Source organism: Lampetra planeri, unplaced genomic scaffold (genome assembly GCF_965212315.1).
Source record: "Lampetra planeri unplaced genomic scaffold, kcLamPlan1.2.h2 scaffold_2093, whole genome shotgun sequence".
Classification (NCBI taxonomy): Eukaryota; Metazoa; Chordata; class Hyperoartia; order Petromyzontiformes; family Petromyzontidae; genus Lampetra; species Lampetra planeri.
Window position 1 is genome coordinate 1,502 of NW_027614854.1, and position 18,903 is coordinate 20,404.

The 18,903-nt window shown below is 54.8% G+C and overlaps 1 protein-coding gene across 1 annotated transcript; it reads right to left on the bottom strand.

Moving 5' to 3' along the window:
- Positions 1 to 2,752: 2,752 nt before the first annotated feature.
- LOC144740376 (beta-1,4-galactosyltransferase 3-like) lies at positions 2,753 to 18,491 on the bottom strand (the record flags this gene model as incomplete). Its single annotated transcript, XM_078623235.1, has 6 exons — positions 2,753 to 3,153; positions 12,304 to 12,463; positions 13,515 to 13,619; positions 15,074 to 15,196; positions 17,492 to 17,679; positions 18,401 to 18,491. Coding segments are annotated over 6 exons (670 nt in total), but the record flags the coding sequence as incomplete, so codon positions are not given.
- Between the last annotated feature and the right edge of the window lie 412 nt (positions 18,492 to 18,903).

The following is an 18,903-nucleotide window of genomic DNA, read 5'->3' on the forward strand; positions in this document are numbered from 1 at the left end:
CACCCACCTACTCACCCACCCACCTACTCACCCACCCACTCACTCACCCACTCACCCACCCACCTACTCACCCACCCACTCACCCACTCACTCACCCACCTACTCACCCACTCACTCAACCACTCACTCAACCACTCACCCACCCGGTTACCCGCACACCCACTCACCCACCCACTCACCCACTCACCCACTCACCCACTCACTCACCCACCCACTCACCCCACCCACCCACCCACTCACCCACCCACTCACTCACTCACCCATCCACTCACCCATCCACTCACCCACCCATCCACTCACCCACCCCGGTTACCCACCCACCCACTCACCCATCCACTCACTCACTCACTCACCCATCCACCCACCCACCCACTCACCCACCCACTCACCCACCCACCCCACCCACCCACTCACCCACCCACCCACCCACCCACTCACCCACCCACTCACTCACCCCACCCACTGACTCACTCACCCACCCACTCACCCGCCCACCCCACTCACTCACCCACTCACCCACTCACCCACCCACTCACCCACCTACCCACTCACCCACCTACCCACTCACCCACCTACTCACCCACCCACTCACCCCACCCACTCACCCACCCACTCACCCACCCACTCACCCCACTCACCCATCCACCCACCCATCCACCCACCCACTCACCCACCCACTCACCCACCCGCGGTTACCCACCCACCCACTCACCCACCCACCCACCCACTCACTCACCCATCCACCCACCCACTCACCCACTCACCCACCCACTCACTCACCCACTCACTCACCCACTCACCCACCCCACCCACTCACCCACTCACTCACCCACTCACCCACTCACCCCACCCACTCACTCACCCCACTCACTCACTCACCCACTCACCCACTCACCCACCCACTCACTCACTCACTCACACCACTCACCCACTCACCCACCCACCCACTCACCCACCCGGTTACCCGCGCGCCCCCCAGCAGGGTGGTGAACGTCGCGCTCCCTGCCCCGGGGCGAAAGGGCGCGATGAGAATTCCTCAGAGTCAGCGCGTTGTGCCCGTGTCCACGTGTAGTGTCTACGTGTGTGTGTCTACGTGTGTGTGTGTGTGTCTACGTGTGTGTGTGTGTCTACGTGTGTGTGTCTACGTGTGTGTGTCTACGTGTGTGTGTCTACGTGTGTGTCTACGTGTGTGTGTCCACGTGTGTGTGTCTACGTGTGCGTCTACGTGTGTGTGTCCTCGTGTGTGTCCACGTGTGTGTGTCCACGTGTGTGTCCACGTGTGTGTGTGTCCACGTGTGTGACCACGTATGTGTCCACGTGTGTCCACGTGTGTCTGTACACGTGTGTCTGTACACGTGTGTGTCTGCCCACGTGTCTGCCCACGTGTCCGCCCACGTGTCCGGCCACGTGTGTGTCTGTCCACGTGTGTGTCCGCCCACGTGTGTCCACGTGTCTGTCCCCGTGCCCCCCGTGCGTCTCCTCGTCTCCCCTCGTGTTCACCACATCTCCCCCCACCCCCCCCACCCTCCCCCCACCCCCCCCCACCCACCCCCCCCCACCACCCCCCCCACCCCCCCTACCCCGGGTTGTCCAGGATGAAGCTGCTACGCGACTCTGCCCGCCTGCTGCCGCGTGACGGCCTCAACTCGTGCTCCTACACGCTGCTCAGCAAGTCGCGCGAGCCGCTCTACACCAACGTCACCGTCGACATCGGCACGCCAGAATCGTAGCGCCCTCCACCACCGCCACCCAGCCACTGGTGGTGGTGGACAATGCCTGGGGGTGGTGGTTGGTGAGCAAGTCGCGCGAGCCCGCTCTACACCAACGTGACCGTCGACATCGGCACGCCAGAATCGTAGCGCCCTCCACCACCGCCACCGCCACTGGTGGTGGTGGACAATGCCTGGGGGTGGTGGTGGACAATGCCTGGTGGTGGTGAGCAAGTCGCGCGAGCAGCTCTACACCAACGTCACCGTCGACATCAGCACGCCAGAATCGTAGCGCCCTCCACCACCACCACTGGTGGTGGTGGACAATGCCTGGGGGTGGTGGTGGTGGACGCTGCCTGGATCCGGTGGACGCTGCCTGGATCCGGTGGTGGACAATGCCTGGGGGTGGTGGTGGTGGTGGACGCTGCCTGGGGCGGATGGTGAACAATGCCGCGGCTCCACCGGTTGGCAATGCCAGGGATCTGGTGGACAATGTCGGGGTGTGGTGGTGGACGCTGCCTGGGGCTGGTGGTGTACAATGCCAGGGATCCGGTGGACATTGTCTGGGTGTGTGCAGTGGACACTGCCTGGGTCTGGTGGTGGACGCTGCCTGGGGCTGGTGGTGTTTCTATGTCTGGGGCTGGTGGTGGACAATGCTGCGGGTCCAATGGAAACCGCCAGGCTCTGGTGGACTTCAGGGTGTGGAGGGGCTGGTCACCCCCGTGGTGCCCTTATCAAACTCAACGTTCAACCTACTCACGCCGGCTTGTGCCCGCCCTCACAGTCGGGCAATATTTGCGGAATACACCACGCCCTGGCCGTTGACCCCTGCAGGCCATTGACCGAGCAACCCAACGTTCCTACCAGCTCCCTCCGCAGGAATGTGTTAATGGGTGTGTATTGGGGTGTATGTATTGGGGGGTGTGTGTGTGTGTTGGGGTGTATGTTGGGGTGTATGTTGGGGTGTATGTTGGGGTGTATGTTGGGGTGTATGTATAAAAAACTGTGTTTCAGCAGAGTCTGTATGGGAAACGAAACCGGGGTGGGATTGGGAAACAACTTTTATTGACGTCGATATAAAGGCAAAATAAATAAATATAAAGTCCGGCTGTGCCCCCCCTCCTCCTCCCCACCGCTCCCTGCACACACACACACACACTGACACACACACTGACACACACACTGACACAACAACAACCGCCATTCGCCACTAAGTGGCGGTGACATCACGACGCTTGTGCCAGGCCAAGTGCACCTTGAGGCTACCACGTGAAGTGTCGAACGCCCGCCGGCAGGAGGAGGTCACGGGGCAGACCCAGCAGGTGCCATGGGTTGACTGCTGTGCCAGGCTAGGTGCATGAGGAGGAGGTCACGGGGCAGACCCAGCAGGTGCCACGGGTCGACTGACTGAGATGACTGGCTGATGCACCACCTGTGCCCCCTACTGTGCCAACATTGACACAGACACACAGACACACACCGCACCAGGTACTCATTTAAGGCCGAGTTAACCTACGGGGAAACCCCCCCAACGACCCCGAGGGTCAGATCGCCGGCGGCGACGCTGCTACAACACCGTCGACAACCAACCACGACTCCGAAGGTACTCGTTTAAGGCTGAGTCGACCCAGGGGAGGGTCCGGAACTGGGTCTAGCCGTGGCTGAGCAATCCGAAGTGTCACCACACACAGACAGACAGACACACACACAGACAGACAGACAGACACAAAGACATCCAGACAAAGACACACAGACAGACACACGCAGACACACACACAGACAGAGACACACAGGCAGACAGACACGTACACACACACAGACATACACACACAAAAGACACACAGACACACACACAGTCAGACATACACACACAAAAGACAGACAGACACACACAGACATACACACACATAAAAGACACAAGACACACACACAGACACACACACAGGTGCTGTTAGCGAGTAGCAGCAGCACCTGTGAAGGGCCGGCACCGTGGCACGCGAGTGGAGCTGGGTGACCAGCACCACCACGCCCGCCCGCCTTTGTCTGCCTTTTTACTACACAATTTGAGGCCGAGTCCACCTAGGGGAGGCCCCGGGAACGGTTCCGATAACTGTACTCCGTCAGTGGCCGGTGAGCGGTAATCGTCGGTTGGGTTTCGCAGCGCGCTAACCGCTGCACCACCAATCCTCCCCCTCCCCCCCCACATACACAACACACACAAACCCAGAGGCACAGAGACACACACACACAGGCACAAAGACAAAGCTCCCCCGCTCCCCGTATAGCCTACACACTTGCCCCAACACGCGCGACTCGCTATAATCCAGTGGGGTTCTTAACCTTTAACTTGCAAACCCCTTTGGTTTGTCAATCTTTAACAGAAAAAGTACAATGTTGTTATTAATAATAAATACATCGGGGATTCGATTAAACAAAGTTGCTGTAGTTGTGTATGTGCCCCTTGCTTTAATTTGTGCTTTCGATGATTTACCTTCGAATTGCAAACATTTGGCCGTGTCTCTCGCAAGCAACCCCCCCCATAAAAGGGCATCTGACACCCACAGAAGTTGGCGTGACGCACCCCCAGACAGGGCATCTGGTACCCCCAGAAAGGGCATCTGGTACCCTCAGAAGTTGGCGTGACGCACCCCCAGACAGGGCATCTGGTACCCCCAGAAAGGGCATCTGGTACCCCCATAAAGGGCATCTGACACCCCCATAAAGGGCATCTGGTACCCCCATAAAGGGCATCTGACACCCCCATAAAGGGCATCTGGTACCCCCATAAAGGGCATCTGGTACACCCATAAAGGGCATCTGGTACCCCCATAAAGGGCATCTGGTACCCCCATAAAGGGCATCTGGTACACCCATAAAGGGCATCTGGTACACCCATAAAGGGCATCTGGTACACCCATAAAGGGCATCTGGTACACCCCCAGACAGGGCATCTCACACCCCCAGACGGCATCTGACACCCTCAGAGAGGGCATCTGGTACCCCCAGACGTTAGGGTGACGCACTTCCAGGTTAAGAAGCCGCTGCACTAAAGCGACGGTCGTCAGAGTACAAAAAAGCGATTACCACCGGGCACATTTGGAACGGCATTAAAGACTCTGAGTTCACAGCCCTGCAGCGCCGGTGGTGTAAATTCCACATTCCCATGACGCTGGGGGGGCAAGGAGAGTGGGGAGGGGCGGGCGAGTCAAAAACCGGCAAATCGGTACTCGATTTAGCGACCCCCGAGAAGCGATGATGATGGGTCGAGCAAAGCACTCGCCGCATCCGAACCACTGGATTCGAACCCAACCCTCCCCCCACCGCCACCAGCTGCGATTCAATTTAACAAACTATATACATATACGTCTCTCTCTCTCTCTATAGATATATATACACAGACAAAGATCCACCCCCTCCGTAGAGCTGTAACAGGCTTCGATTGAAAGCTTCTTTCGTGACTGCAGGGATTCATCTTCTTGGTTCTTTCGGTAAAGTCACGTAGAAGGGAAGTAATAAAATAATAAAAATAAAACATAATAAAATAATTCTCACGACGTTTCGGCCACAACGCAAGCAGCTGTCCCTCAGGTGAATAACAGGTCTGTCGGAAAGACAGCGTCTGAATGAACAGGTCTGTCGGAAAGACAGCGTCTGAATGAACAGGTCTGTCGGAAAGACAGCGTCTGAATGAACAGGTCTGTCGGAAAGACAGCGTCTGAATGAACAGGCCTGTCGGAAAGACAGCGTTTGAATGAACAGGTCTGTCGGAAAGACAGCGTTTGAATGAACAGGTCTGTCGGAAAGACAGCGTCTGAATGAACAGGTCTGTCGGAAAGACAGCGTCTGAATGAACAGGTCTGTCGGAAAGACAGCGTCTGAATGAACAGGCCTGTCGGAAAGACAGCGTTTGAATGAACAGGTCTGTCGGAAAGACAGCGTTTGAATGAACAGGTCTGTCGGAAAGACAGCGTCTGAATGAACAGGTCTGTCGGAAAGACAGCGTCTGAATGAACAGGTCTGTCGGAAAGACAGCGTCTGAATGAACAGGTCTGTCGGAAAGACAGCGTCTGAATGAACAGGTCTGTCGGAAAGACAGCGTCTGAATGAACAGGCCTGTCGGAAAGACAGCGTTTGAATGAACAGGTCTGTCGGAAAGACAGCGTCTGAATGAACAGGTCTGTCGGAAAGACAGCGTCTGAATGAACAGGTCTGTCGGAAAGACAGCGTCTGAATGAACAGGCCTGTCGGAAAGACAGCGTTTGAATGAACAGGTCTGTCGGAAAGACAGCGTTTGAATGAACAGGTCTGTCGGAAAGACAGCGTCTGAATGAACAGGTCTGTCGGAAAGACAGCGTCTGAATGAACAGGTCTGTCGGAAAGACAGCGTCTGAATGAACAGGCCTGTCGGAAAGACAACGTCTGAGTGTTCAGACGCTGTCTTCCCGACAGACCTGTTCTTCACCTGAGGACGGCTGCTTGCGTTGTGGCCGAAACGTCGTGAGAATTGTATTTTATTATGTTTTATCTTTATTATTTTATTATTTCCCTTCTACGTGACTTTACCGAAAGAACCAAGAAGCTGTAACAGGCTGTTGGGGACACGCGCTGTGAGCGATGGCGGAGCCAGGATTTTCAGGTAGAGAGGGGGGGGGGGTCAACCCTTCTGGCAATGAAAAATGATAAGAGTTGTTAGTGAGCGAGGACTTGTTAGTAAGTTAGGAGTTGCATCACCACACACACCGCACCGGGTTCTCATTCGAGGCTGAGTCGACCTAGGGGAGGCGCTCCAGGTAACAGGATGTAACACGATTGTTGTTCCTGGATGGTAAAGTTTTAATTTCTAATTGTTGATGCCTCAAAATTTTTGCAAGTGGCGATTGTGCCCCAGAAACTTGGCATTTGTGACCAACACTTTACGGGAAGGAATGATCTTCTTGGTTCTTTCGGTAAAGTCACGTGGAAGGGAAATAATAAAATAATAGAAATAAAACATAATAAAATAATATTAATAAAATAATAAAAATAAAACATAAAATATTTAAATATAATTTTATTATGTTTCATTTTTATAAAATATTTTTATTACTTTATTAAAATAAAATAATGAAATATTATTTTATTATGTTTTGCTTTTATTATTTTAATATTAATTAATATTATTTTATTATGTAATATTTGTATTATTTTATTAAAATAAAATAATAAAATATGATTTTATTATGTTTTATTTTTATTATTTTATTATTTCCCTTCTACGTGATGACTTTACCGAAAGAACCAAGAAGACGAATCCCTGCTGCAGTCCCGAAAGAAGCTTTAAATCGAAAAAAAAAAGTGAAGGAATGACACAAATGCACACCGCGTTTCCTCATTGACAATAAGCACAGTTCAAAATGTCACTGTCCTGGTTATGAAAGCAAAGTTTGTGGGGAAAAAAACATTTTCTGTACGTTTGAGGCATAAACAATTAGGAAATAACACTTCGTACCCAGTAACAAAAACACAGGTTTGTTAGGCAGTGTTAGTACTAATGGAGTGGATCATTAACTTTGCTTTTGTGTCCTGGTTACCAGAGGTGGGACAAAGTCATTGTTATGCAAGTCCAAGTCGAGTCGCAAGTCATCAAATTCATGACTCGAGTCTGACTCGAGTCCAAGTCACATGACTCGAGTCCACATCTCATAGGTGGGACAAAGTCATTGTTATGCAAGTCCAAGTCGAGTCGCAAGTCATCAAATTCATGACTCGAGTCTGACTCGAGTCCAAGTCACATGACTCGAGTCCACATCTCATAGGTGGGACAAAGTCATTGTTATGCAAGTCCAAGTCGAGTCGCAAGTCATCAAATTCATGACTCGAGTCTGACTCGAGTCCAAGTCACATGACTCGAGTCCACATCTCATAGGTGGGACAAAGTCATTGTTATGCAAGTCCAAGTCGAGTCGCAAGTCATCAAATTCATGACTCGAGTCTGACTCGAGTCCAAGTCACATGACTCGAGTCCACATCTCATAGGTGGGACAAAGTCATTGTTATGCAAGTCCAAGTCGAGTCGCAAGTCATCAAATTCATGACTCGAGTCTGACTCGAGTCCAAGTCACATGACTCGAGTCCACATCTCATAGGTGGGACAAAGTCATTGTTATGCAAGTCCAAGTCGAGTCGCAAGTCATCAAATTCATGACTCGAGTCTGACTCGAGTCCAAGTCACATGACTCGAGTCCACATCTCATAGGTGGGACAAAGTCATTGTTATGCAAGTCCAAGTCGAGTCGCAAGTCATCAAATTCATGACTCGAGTCTGACTCGAGTCCAAGTCACATGACTCGAGTCCACATCTCATAGGTGGGACAAAGTCATTGTTATGCAAGTCCAAGTCGAGTCGCAAGTCATCAAATTCATGACTCGAGTCTGACTCGAGTCCAAGTCACATGACTCGAGTCCACATCTCATAGGTGGGACAAAGTCATTGTTATGCAAGTCCAAGTCGAGTCGCAAGTCATCAAATTCATGACTCGAGTCTGACTCGAGTCCAAGTCACATGACTCGAGTCCACATCTCATAGGTGGGACAAAGTCATTGTTATGCAAGTCCAAGTCGAGTCGCAAGTCATCAAATTCATGACTCGAGTCTGACTCGAGTCCAAGTCACATGACTCGAGTCCACACCTCTGCTGGTTACACAAGCAAAGTTTGTGGGAAACAATCGCCATTTTCTGTACGTTTGAGGCATAAACAATTAGAAACGAACACTTCGTACCCAGGAACAAAAACACACGTTTGTTAGGCAGTGTTAAAACTAAATTTGCTCGTGTCCTGGTAACAAAAGCAACGTTTGTGGGAAACAATCGCCACCTTCTGTACGTTTGAGGCATAAACAATTAGGAACGAACGCTTCGTACCCAGGAACAAAAAAAACACATTTTTTATCGTGAGCGGCGAATCGAGCGCGGGACAGACGGGCTCGTAGCCCAGCGAGCAAACCGCTGCACCACCGCTCCCCTCTCTACACAGCAGGGGTCCCCCTCCCAACCCCCGTTGTGTTAAGCCCACAAAGCTGCTGACCCGAAATGAGTAAAAAAAAAATTTGCCGGAGAGCTTCTTTGAAGAGGGGGAAAAAGACCCAATGATGACCCCACCCCTCTCCATGAAACTGGTCCCGTGGTGCCAAAAAGTGTGTGTACCGCTGCAGTAGACAACAACAACAACCGCCATTCGCCACTAAGTGGCGGTGACGTCACCACGACGCTTGTGCCAGGCCAAGTGCACCTTGAGGCTACCACGTGAAGTGTCGAACGCCCGCTGGCAGGAGGAGGTCACGGGGCAGACCCAGCAGGTGCCACGGGTCGACTGACCGAGATGCAGTAGACAGGGCACACACACACACACACATGTAGTGCCATAAGAGGGGAGGGGCTGTTGGGGGCTCTGGGACCCCAGACAGTTAAGCCCCTTGGCGCCACCAATGGGGGGGGGCTGTGTGTCCTCTGTGGGAGATCTGGGGGCACACACAACCCCACCTCTCGTTGGGGACGAGGCATAAAAGGGCAGCTCCCTGGCCAATCGGGGGCCAGTTGCAGCTCAAGACCCAAGACCAGCCAGCTTAGGACCCTGGACCCCCTCACCCCGCTTGTCCTTGTAAGGGCCGGGACGCTGTGAGGGCCAGTGGTGGGACTCTGGGACTCCCGGCTCTACGTCCTTGTGAGGGCGAGTTCCGAGGAAGCCAGAGTCCAGACCCGCACCTTGGCTGGGTTGGGTTGGGTAGCCTCCCCTAGGGTAGTTGTAGCCTGAGGACCCCAGAGCGTAGCCAGAGTAGTGTACCTAGGCTGTGTACCTAGGCTGTGTACCTAGGCTGTGTACCTAGGCTGTGTACCTAGGCTGTGTACCTAGGCTGTGTATCTAGGCTGTGTGCCTAGGCTGTGTACCTAGGCTGTGTACCTAGGCTGTGTACCTAGGCTGTGTACCTAGGCTGTGTACCTAGGCTGTGTACCTAGGCTGTGTCGCTAGGCTGTGTCGCTAGGCTCTGTCGCTAGGCTGTGTCGCTAGGCTGTGTCGCTAGGCTGTGTACCTAGGCTGTGTACCTAGGCTGTGTCGCTAGGCTGTGTCGCTAGGCTGTGTACCTAGGCTGTGTACCTAGGCTGTGTCGCTAGGCTGTGTACCTAGGCTGTGTACCTAGGCTGTGTACCTAGGCTGTGTACCTAGGCTGTGTGCCTAGGCTGTAACAGAGTATCAGGATTGTTGGGAGTGTTGTATTGTAATAAAGAAGTTACCGGAACCCATTACACACACACAGACACATTAGTACCCTTCTCTCTCGAAGCTTGCATCGCTGAGCAAGCATCTCACTGTGAACAAAGTGCCTTGAAGCTTAGTTTGAAATCGCTAATAAATAAATAAATATTTGTGCGCCGATCGGGAGAGCGGTGATCGTGTGTTTACAAAAAACTTACCCCCCCCCCACCACCCGCCCCCCCCCCCACCACCCGCCCCCCCCCCACCACCCGCCCCCCCCTACCCCCCACCCCCCTACCCCCGCTCACCCCCCCACCCCCGCTCACCCCCCCCCCTACATCCCACTCACCCCCTCCTCTTAGTGCATCGAGTTTGCGGTGCGTGTCTCTGTCTGTCTGTCTCAGTCTCTCTCTGTGTCTGTCTCTGTGTCTCTCTCTCTGCGTGTCTCTCTGTGTCTGTCTCTCTCTCTCTCTGTCTCTCTCTCTCTGCGTGTCTCTCTCTATGTCTCTGTCTCTCTCTCTCTCTGTCTCTCTCTCTCTGCGTGTCTCTCTCTATGTCTGTGTCTACAGCTCTAGGTTTTGTGGGCGTGATTTTAGTGTTATCGTCTAGCAATCCAGGCTTCCGCAGTGTGCGGTTAGGGGTTCGGGTTCATGGGCAGAGTTTCACGGTGGGGTTTAGCAACACGGTATAGCGTTGCGGTTTAGCTGTAGGATTTAGTGCTTGGTTTGGTTTAGCGGTAGGGTCTAGCTACGAGATTTAGTGATAGGATTTAGCGGTAGGATTTAGCTACGAGGTTTAGTGATAGGATTTAGCGGTAAGATTTAGCTACGAGGTTTAGTGATAGGATTTAGCGGTAGGGTTTAGCTACGAGGTTTAGTGATAGGATTTAGCGGTAGGGTTTAGCTACGAGGTTTAGTGATGGGATTTAGCGGTAGGATTTAGCTACGAGGTTTAGTGATAGGATTTAGCGGTAGGGTCTAGCTACGAGGTTTAGTGATAGGATTTAGCGGTAGGATTTAGCTACGAGGTTTAGTGATAGGATTTAGCGGTAGGATTTAGCTACGAGGTTTAGTGATAGGATTTAGCGGTAGGATTTAGCTACGAGGTTTAGTGATAGGATTTAGCGGTAGGGTTTAGCTACGAGGTTTAGTGATGGGATTTAGCGGTAGAGTCTAGCTACGAGGTTTAGTGATAGGATTTAGCGGTAGGATTTAGCTACGAGGTTTAGTGATAGGATTTAGCGGTAGGATTTAGCTACAAGGTTTAGTGATAGGATTTAGCGGTAGGATTTAGCTACGAGGTTTAGTGATAGGATTTAGCGGTAGGATTTAGCTACGAGGTTTAGTGATAGGATTTAGCGGTAGGATTTAGCTACGAGGTTTAGTGATAGGATTTAGCGGTAGGATTTAGCTACGAGGTTTAGTGATAGGATTTAGCGGTAGGGTCTAGCTACGAGGTTTAGTGATAGGATTTAGAGGTAGGATTTAGCTACGAGGTTTAGTGATAGGATTTAGCGGTAGGGTTTAGCTACGAGGTTTAGTGATAGGATTTAGCGGTAGGATTTAGCTACGAGGTTTAGTGATAGGATTTAGCGGTAGGGTCTAGCTACGAGGTTTAGTGATAGGATTTAGCGGTAGAATTTAGCGGCGAAGGTTTAGCAGTCAGTTCTAGCGGTTGTGTTTAGTGATTGAGTTTAGCGGTAGAGTTTAGCGGCAGGGTTTAGCTATGAGGTTAAGTGATTGGGTTTAGCGGTAGGGTTTAGTGGCGAGGGTTTAGCTATGAGGTTTAGTGATTGGGTTTAGCGGTAGGGTTTAGTGGCGAGGGTTTAGCTATGAGGTTTAGCGGCTGGGTTTAGCGGTAGGGTTTAGCGGCAGGGTTGAGCTATGAGGTTTAGCTATGAGGTTTAGCGGCTGGGTTTAGCGGTAGGGTTTAGCGGCAGGGTTGAGCGGAGAGGGTTTAGCTATGAGGTTTAGCGGCGAGGGTTTAGTGGCGAGGGTTTAGTGGCGAGGGATTAGCTATGAGGTTGAGCGGTGAGGGTTTAGCTATGAGGTTTAGTGGCGAGGGTTTAGCTATGAGGTTTAGTGATTGGGTTAAGCGGCAGGGTTTAACTATGAGGTTGAGCAGCGAGGGTTTAGCTATGAGGTTTAGTGATCGTGTTGAGCGGCGGCGTTTGACGGAGCGAACTCGGCACGCACGGCTCAAGCTCACGCTTGGTGGGGGGGTTAGCGCTTCAGCAAGACGCATCTCACAGCCGCACACGGTTCGAAGCTCAGCGGTTTAGCGGCAGGGTTTGCCGGTTCGGTACGGTTAAAACCCTGCCGGATCGTCCGCGCCCAAAGTCTCTCCCCCGGGCCGGCGGTCACCGCTGCGGTTGCTGTCGCTACGGTTACTGCTTCTCCTTGCCGATGTCGACAGTGATGTTGGTGTAGAGCGGCGAGCGCGGCGCGCGACAGCAGGCGGTACGACAGCGTGTTCATGCCGTCCATGTTCCACATGCGACGCGTGTGCGCTAGCAACGTGAACCTGTGGGGAGGGGCGGGGTCACGGGGTTCAACGGAGAGAGGGGGGGGGGTGGAGAGGTCACAGGTCGCGGGGTCGTGAGTCGAGCGGAGGGGTTGGCTGGGTTCGTCGCTGTGGTTCTGGTTTGTTGTGGTGGTTGTTGTGGTGGTTGTTGTGGTGGTTGTTGTGGTGGTTGTTGTGGTGGTTGTTGTGGTGGTTGTTGTGGTGGTTGTGGTTGTTGTGATGGTTGTTGTGGTGGTTGTTGTGGTGGTTGTTGTGGTGGTTGTTGTGGTGGTTGTTGTGGTGGTTGTTGTGGTGGTTGTTGTGGTGGTTGTTGTGGTGGTTGTTGTGGTGGTTGTGAGTAGGTGGGTGGATGGGTGGTATTGGAGCAGTGGTTGTGGCTGTCACCATAGTTGTTGCGGGCACCGTTGTGGTTGTTGTGATTGTTGTGGTGGTTGTTGTGGTGGTTGTGGTTGTTGTTGTGGTGGTTGTTGTGGTAGTTGTTGTGGTTGTTGTGGTGGTGGTTGTTGTGGTGGTTGTTGTGGTGATTGTTGTGGTGGTTGTGGTTGTTGTGGTGATTGTTGTGGTGATTGTTGTGGTGGTTGTTGTGGTTGTTGTGGTTATTGTTGTGGTGGTTGTTGTTGTGGTTATGGTGGTTGTTGTGGTAGTTGTTGTGGGCACTGTTGTGGTTGTTGTGGTGGTGGTTGTTGTAGTGGTGGTTGTTGTTGTGGTTGTTGTTGTTGTGGTAGTTGTAGTGGTTGTTGTAGTGGTTGTTGTTGTGGTGATTGTTGTGGTGGTTGTGGTTGTTGTTGTGGTTGTTGTTGTTGTGGTAGTTGTAGTGGTTGTTGTTGTTGTGGTAGTTGTAGTGGTTGTTGTTGTGGTTGTTGTTGTTGTGGTAGTTGTAGTGGTTGTTGTTGTGGTTGTTGTTGTGGTGATTGTTGTGGTTGTTGTTGTGGTTGTTGTTGTGGTGGTTGTTGTGGTGGTTGTTGTGGTGGTTGTGGTTGATGTTGTGGTAGTTATTGTGGTTATTGTTGTGGTAGCTGTGGTGGTTGTGGTTGTTGTGGTTGTGTGGCACCTGTGCGGGTTCTCCTCGTTGCCCTGGTCTGCACGGTGCTTCACCATCTTGTAGCGGGCGACGCTCATTGGAGGCCTCACGATCTTCATCTTGGCCAGGGTCACCCTGCGGGGGGCGGGCGACGGGGACCGGGGAGGGAAAACGCTTCCCGCTCAGCGTGGCCGGCGACCCACCCGCACGCAGACATGCAACGGGGAGGGCGGGCGGGCGGGCGAATGAGTGGGTGGGCGGGAGAGCGAGTGAGCGGGCGAGCGAGTGAGTGGGTGGGTGGGGAGAGCGAGTGGAGCGGGCAAGCGAGTGAGTGGGTGGGCGGGAGAGCGAGGTGAGCGGGGCAAGCGAGTGAGTGGGTAGGTGGGAGAGCGAGTGAGAGGCAGAGCGAGTGAGGGTGGGCGGGGAGAGCAAGTGGGTGGGTGGGAGAGCAAGTGAGAGGCAGAGTGAGAGGGAGAGCAAGTGAGTGGGCGGGTCGGTGGGGAGAGTGAGTGAGCGGGCAAGCGAGTGAGTGGGTAGGTGGGAGAGTGAGTGAGCGGGGCAATCGAGTGAGTGGGTAGGTGGGAGAGTGAGTGAGCGGGCAATCGAGTGAGTGGGTTGGTGGGAGAGTGAGTGAGCGGGGGCAAGCGAGTGAGTGGGTGGGCGGGAGAGCGAGTGAGCGGGCAAGCGAGTGAGTGGGTGGGGGCGGGAGAGCGAGTGAGCGGGCAAGCGAGTGAGTGGGTAGGTGGGGAGAGCGAGTGAGCGGGCAAGCGAGTGAGTGGGTAGGTGGGAGAGCGAGTGAACGGGCAAGCGAGTGAGTGAATGGGAGAGCGAGTGAGTGGGTGGGTCGGGTGGGAGAGCAAGTGAGAGGGGAGAGGCGAGTGAGAGTGGGCGGGTGAGCGAGTGAGAGTGAGAGGGAGAGCAAGAGAGAGTGGGCGGGTGAGCGAGTGAGTGGGGGCGGTGAGCGAGTGAGAGTGGGCGGGGGTGAGCGAGTTGGGCGGGTGAGCGAGGTGGGCGGGTGAGCGAGTGAGAGTGGGCGGGAGAGAGCGAGTGGGCGATATCATCGTCCTCCCCACCCCAAGCGGATGACTGGGCGAGCGAGCAGGGCAAGCAGGCGGGCGAGCAGACGGATTAGCAGGCGAGCGGGCAAGCAGGCGGGTGAGCGGGCGGGCGAGCGGGCGGGTGAGCGGGCGAGCGGGCAAGCAGGCGGGCGAGCAGACGGATTAGCAGGCGAGCGGGCAAGCAGGCGGGTGAGCGGGCGGGCGGGCGAGCGGGCGGGTGAGCGGGGCGAGCGGGCAAGCAGGCGGGCGAGCAGACGGAATAGCAGGCGAGCGGGCAAGCAGGCGGGTGAGCGGGGCGAGCGGGCGGGGTGAGCGGGGCGAGCGGGCAAGCGGGCGGGCGAGCGGGGGCGGGTGAGTGGTCGGGTTAGCGGACGAGCGAGCAAGCGGGCGGGTGAGCGGGCGAGTTAGCGGGAGTTGAGCGAGCGGGCAAGCAGGCGGGTGAGCGAGCCGGTAAGCGGACGGGTGAGCGGACGGGGTGAGCGGGCGGGTGAGCGGGCGAGCGGGTGGGTGAGCGGGCGGGCGTGGTCTCACCGGTGTGCGATGTCGTCATCCTCCCCTCCCCAGCCCCAGTAGGTGTTGGGGAAGCCGTTCATCTTGAGGTAGTGCTCAGGGCTGAGCGCTGACACGCCGCCAAAATACCGCAGATACGGCAGTCTGCAGGAAACACAGCGGGACACCGCACTACAGACACCACAAAGATCCCCCCCCCGCACAGCCGTGACAGAGGCAAGCGCCGTTAGCCTGAAGCACACCCACGAAGGCCGGCACGGCGCACGAGGGGGTGGGTGGCCAGCACCACGCCCCTCCCCGGTGGTGACGTTTACTACACACCGCACCGGGTACTCATTTGAGGTTGAGTCGACCTAGGGGAGGGGCCCCGGGACCGGTTCAGATAACCGCTGCCACGGAGTGTTGGTGGTGGCCGTGAGCGGGTATCGCTGCACCACCGCTCCCACCCCCCCCAAGGTCGGCTACGTACGGTCCGAAGTTCAACGTACAAGATACACGCGTAACACATGGGGCACACACACACACACTGGAAACACACGGGATGCTACATACATGCATAGAAAACGTGTGATTTTGATGCTGCTGCGTTGCCAGTAGTGCACAGAAAGACAAACAACAAGTCAACAAGTTTCACGTCAATAACAACAACAACAACAACAACGTTAATGTGCTTGGTTTATTTGCTCATTAACATCGCAACACGCGAAAACAAACTGCGTTAATTATGGTGGACGCGCCAGGTCACCGTCTGATGCACCCCCAGAGGCCGCCGTGAAACCTACAGGAACCCGCTTGCTGTACTGCCTCAAGCAGCTGCGCCTCTGGACAGCGGTGGCTAGGAGATGTTGACTACCTCGCCCGGTGTACAGGAGGTCGTGGGTTCCATCCCGACCCTGACGCCTGCTGTATTTTGGAGTTTGCGTGTCTCTCTCTCTCATCATCATCATCACGGTGGCTAGGAGATGTTGACTACCTCGCCTGGTGTACAGGAGGTCGTGGGTTCCATCCCGACCCTGACGCCTGCTGCTGTATATTTGGAGTTTGCGTGTCTCTCTCTCTCTCATCATCATCACGGTGGCTAGGAGATGTTGACTACCTCGCCTGGTCTACAGGAGGTCATGGATTCGATCCCGACCCTGACGACGCCTGCTGTATATTTGGAGTTTGCGTGTCTCTCTCTCTCTCATCATCATCACGGTGGCTAAGAGATGTTAACTACCTCGCCTGGTGTACAGGAGGTCGTGGATTCGATTCCGACCTTGACGACGCCTGCTGTATATTTGGAGTTTGTGTGTCTCTCTCTCTCATCATCATCATCACGGTGGCTAGGAGATGTTAACTACCTCGCCTGGTGTGCAGGAGGTCGTGGGTTTGATCCCGACCCTGACGACGCCTGCTGCTGTATATTTGGAGTTTGCGTGTCTCTCTCTCTCTGTCATCATCACGGTGGCTAGGAGATGTTGACTACCTCGCCTGGTACACAGGAGGTCGTGGGCTCGACACCCTTTTTGGAATTTGCGTGTCTCCCGTGGCCGCATGGATTTTTCTCCGGGTCCTCCGTTTTTTCCCTCCACATTTAAGCATCGACATCGCGCGTAAATTTCCCCGTACCCGGCCGCACCAGGGTCGCATACGGGTACCCGTACCCGGCCGTACCCTACCCGTACCCGGCCATACCCTACCCGTACCCGGCCGTACCCGGCCGTACCCGTACCCTACCCGTACCCGGCCAGGTACGGGTATCGGGTACCCGATTGCGACCTCTGGGATGAAGCCATGTTGCAGGCGCGGGTGGGTTGATTCTAGGAACTTGAATCGTGAGAAGAGACAAGACGTTGGGAAATTGAGTGACAAACGGCGACTCACCGGTGACTCACGGCCTACCCGTACCCGTACCCGGCCGCACCAGGGTCGCAAACGGGTACCCGTACCCGTACCCGGCCGGGTACGGGTACGGGTATCGGGTAGGGTACGGGTATCGGGTACCCTGGTTGCGACCTCTGCGGTGCGCACCTTCAGAACAACTGTTGTTCTGCTGCCCTCTCCTGGACAAACCTTCACCCTGCAGACACCTCCAGCCAACGCCCCGACCCCCCCCCACCCAACCCCACCCCGCCCCGACCTCCTCCCCCCACCCACCCCCACCCTCCCCCCCACACCCCTCCACACCCCTCCACACCCCACCCACACCCCCCCCTCCACACCCCCCCCACACCCCCCCCCAATCCCCCCCCACACCCCCCCCCCAATCCCCCCCTCCACACCCCTCCACACCCCTCCACACCCCACCCACCACACCCCCCCCTCCACACCCCCCCCACACCCCCCCCCAATCCCCCCCCACACCCCCCCCCCCAATCCCCCCCTCCACACCCCTCCACACCCCCTCCACACCCCCCCCACACCCCCCCCCCGCCCCCCCCTCCACCCCGCCCGTACCTGTACTTGAACTTGTCCATGGCGGCGGACACGTGTTTGGGGTTGGTGTCGCACGTGTAGCTATTGTGGTCGTTCTCGGGCACCAGGTCCACGTCGTGGTAGAAGACGCAGCTCCACTCGTCGTCCGCCATCGCCTCGCGGAAGCCCACGTTCATGAGCTTGGCGCGGTTGAACGTCTCGTTGCCGGCCTATGGGGGAGAGGGGAGAGGGGGCGGGGGGGGGGGGAGAGAATGAACGTTGACGACCATGATGTTGACGACGGTGATGGTGGTGTTGATGGTGTTGATGATGGTGGTGATGGTGGTGTTGATGGTGATGGTGTTGATGGTGATGATGTTGATGATGATGGTGATGGTGTTGATGATGGTGTTGGTGGTGATGATGGTGATGAGTTGATGTTGGGGACGTTGATGGTGATGATGGTGTTGATGGTGATGGTGTTGGTGTTGGTGGTGATGAAGGTGATGGTGGTGATGGTGGTGTTGATGGTGATGATGGTGTTGGTGGTGATGTTGATGATGGTGATGGTGTTGATGATGGTGATGATGGTGATGATGTTGATGTTACGGTGCTCCAGGAGCGAGCTGGGGGTGAGAGAATGAACGTCGACGACCATGATGTTGACGGTATTGATGTTGACGACGGTGATGGTGTTGATGGTGTTGATGGTGATGATGGTGGTGGTGGTGATGATGGTGATGGTGTTGATGTTACGGTGCTCTCAGAACTAGCTGGGGGTGAGAGAATGAACGTCAATGACCATGATGTCGACGGTATTGATGTTGACGACGGTGATGGTGTTGATGGTGTTGATGGTGATGGTGTTGATGGTGATGGTGATGATGACGACGTTGATGATGTTGACGACGTTGACGGTGATAATGTTGATGCTGTGCACGCGACGCTCACCTGGTGCACCACGTAGATGGTGATGGTGTTGATGGTGACGACGTTGATGATGTTGATGTTGATGATGGTGTCGACGGCGATGATGTTGATGCTGTGCACGCGACGCTCACCTGGTGCACCACGTAGATGGCGATGGTGTTGACGGTGATGATGATGATGATGGTGATGATGGTGTTGGTGATGATGGTGTTGGTGACGGCGATGATGTTGATGCTGTGCACGCGACGCTCACCTGGTGCACCACGTAGATGGCGATGGTGTTGACTGTGATGATGATGATGGTGATGATGGTGATGATGGTGATGATGGTGATGATGATGATGACGGTGATGATGATGATGGTGTTGGTGACGGCGATGATGACGATGCTGTGCACGCGACGCTCACCTGGTGCACTACGTAGATGGCGATGGTGTTGACGGTGATGATGTTGATGATGGTGATGGTGATGATGTTGATGCTGTGCACGCGACGCTCACCTGGTGCACCACGTAGATGGCGAT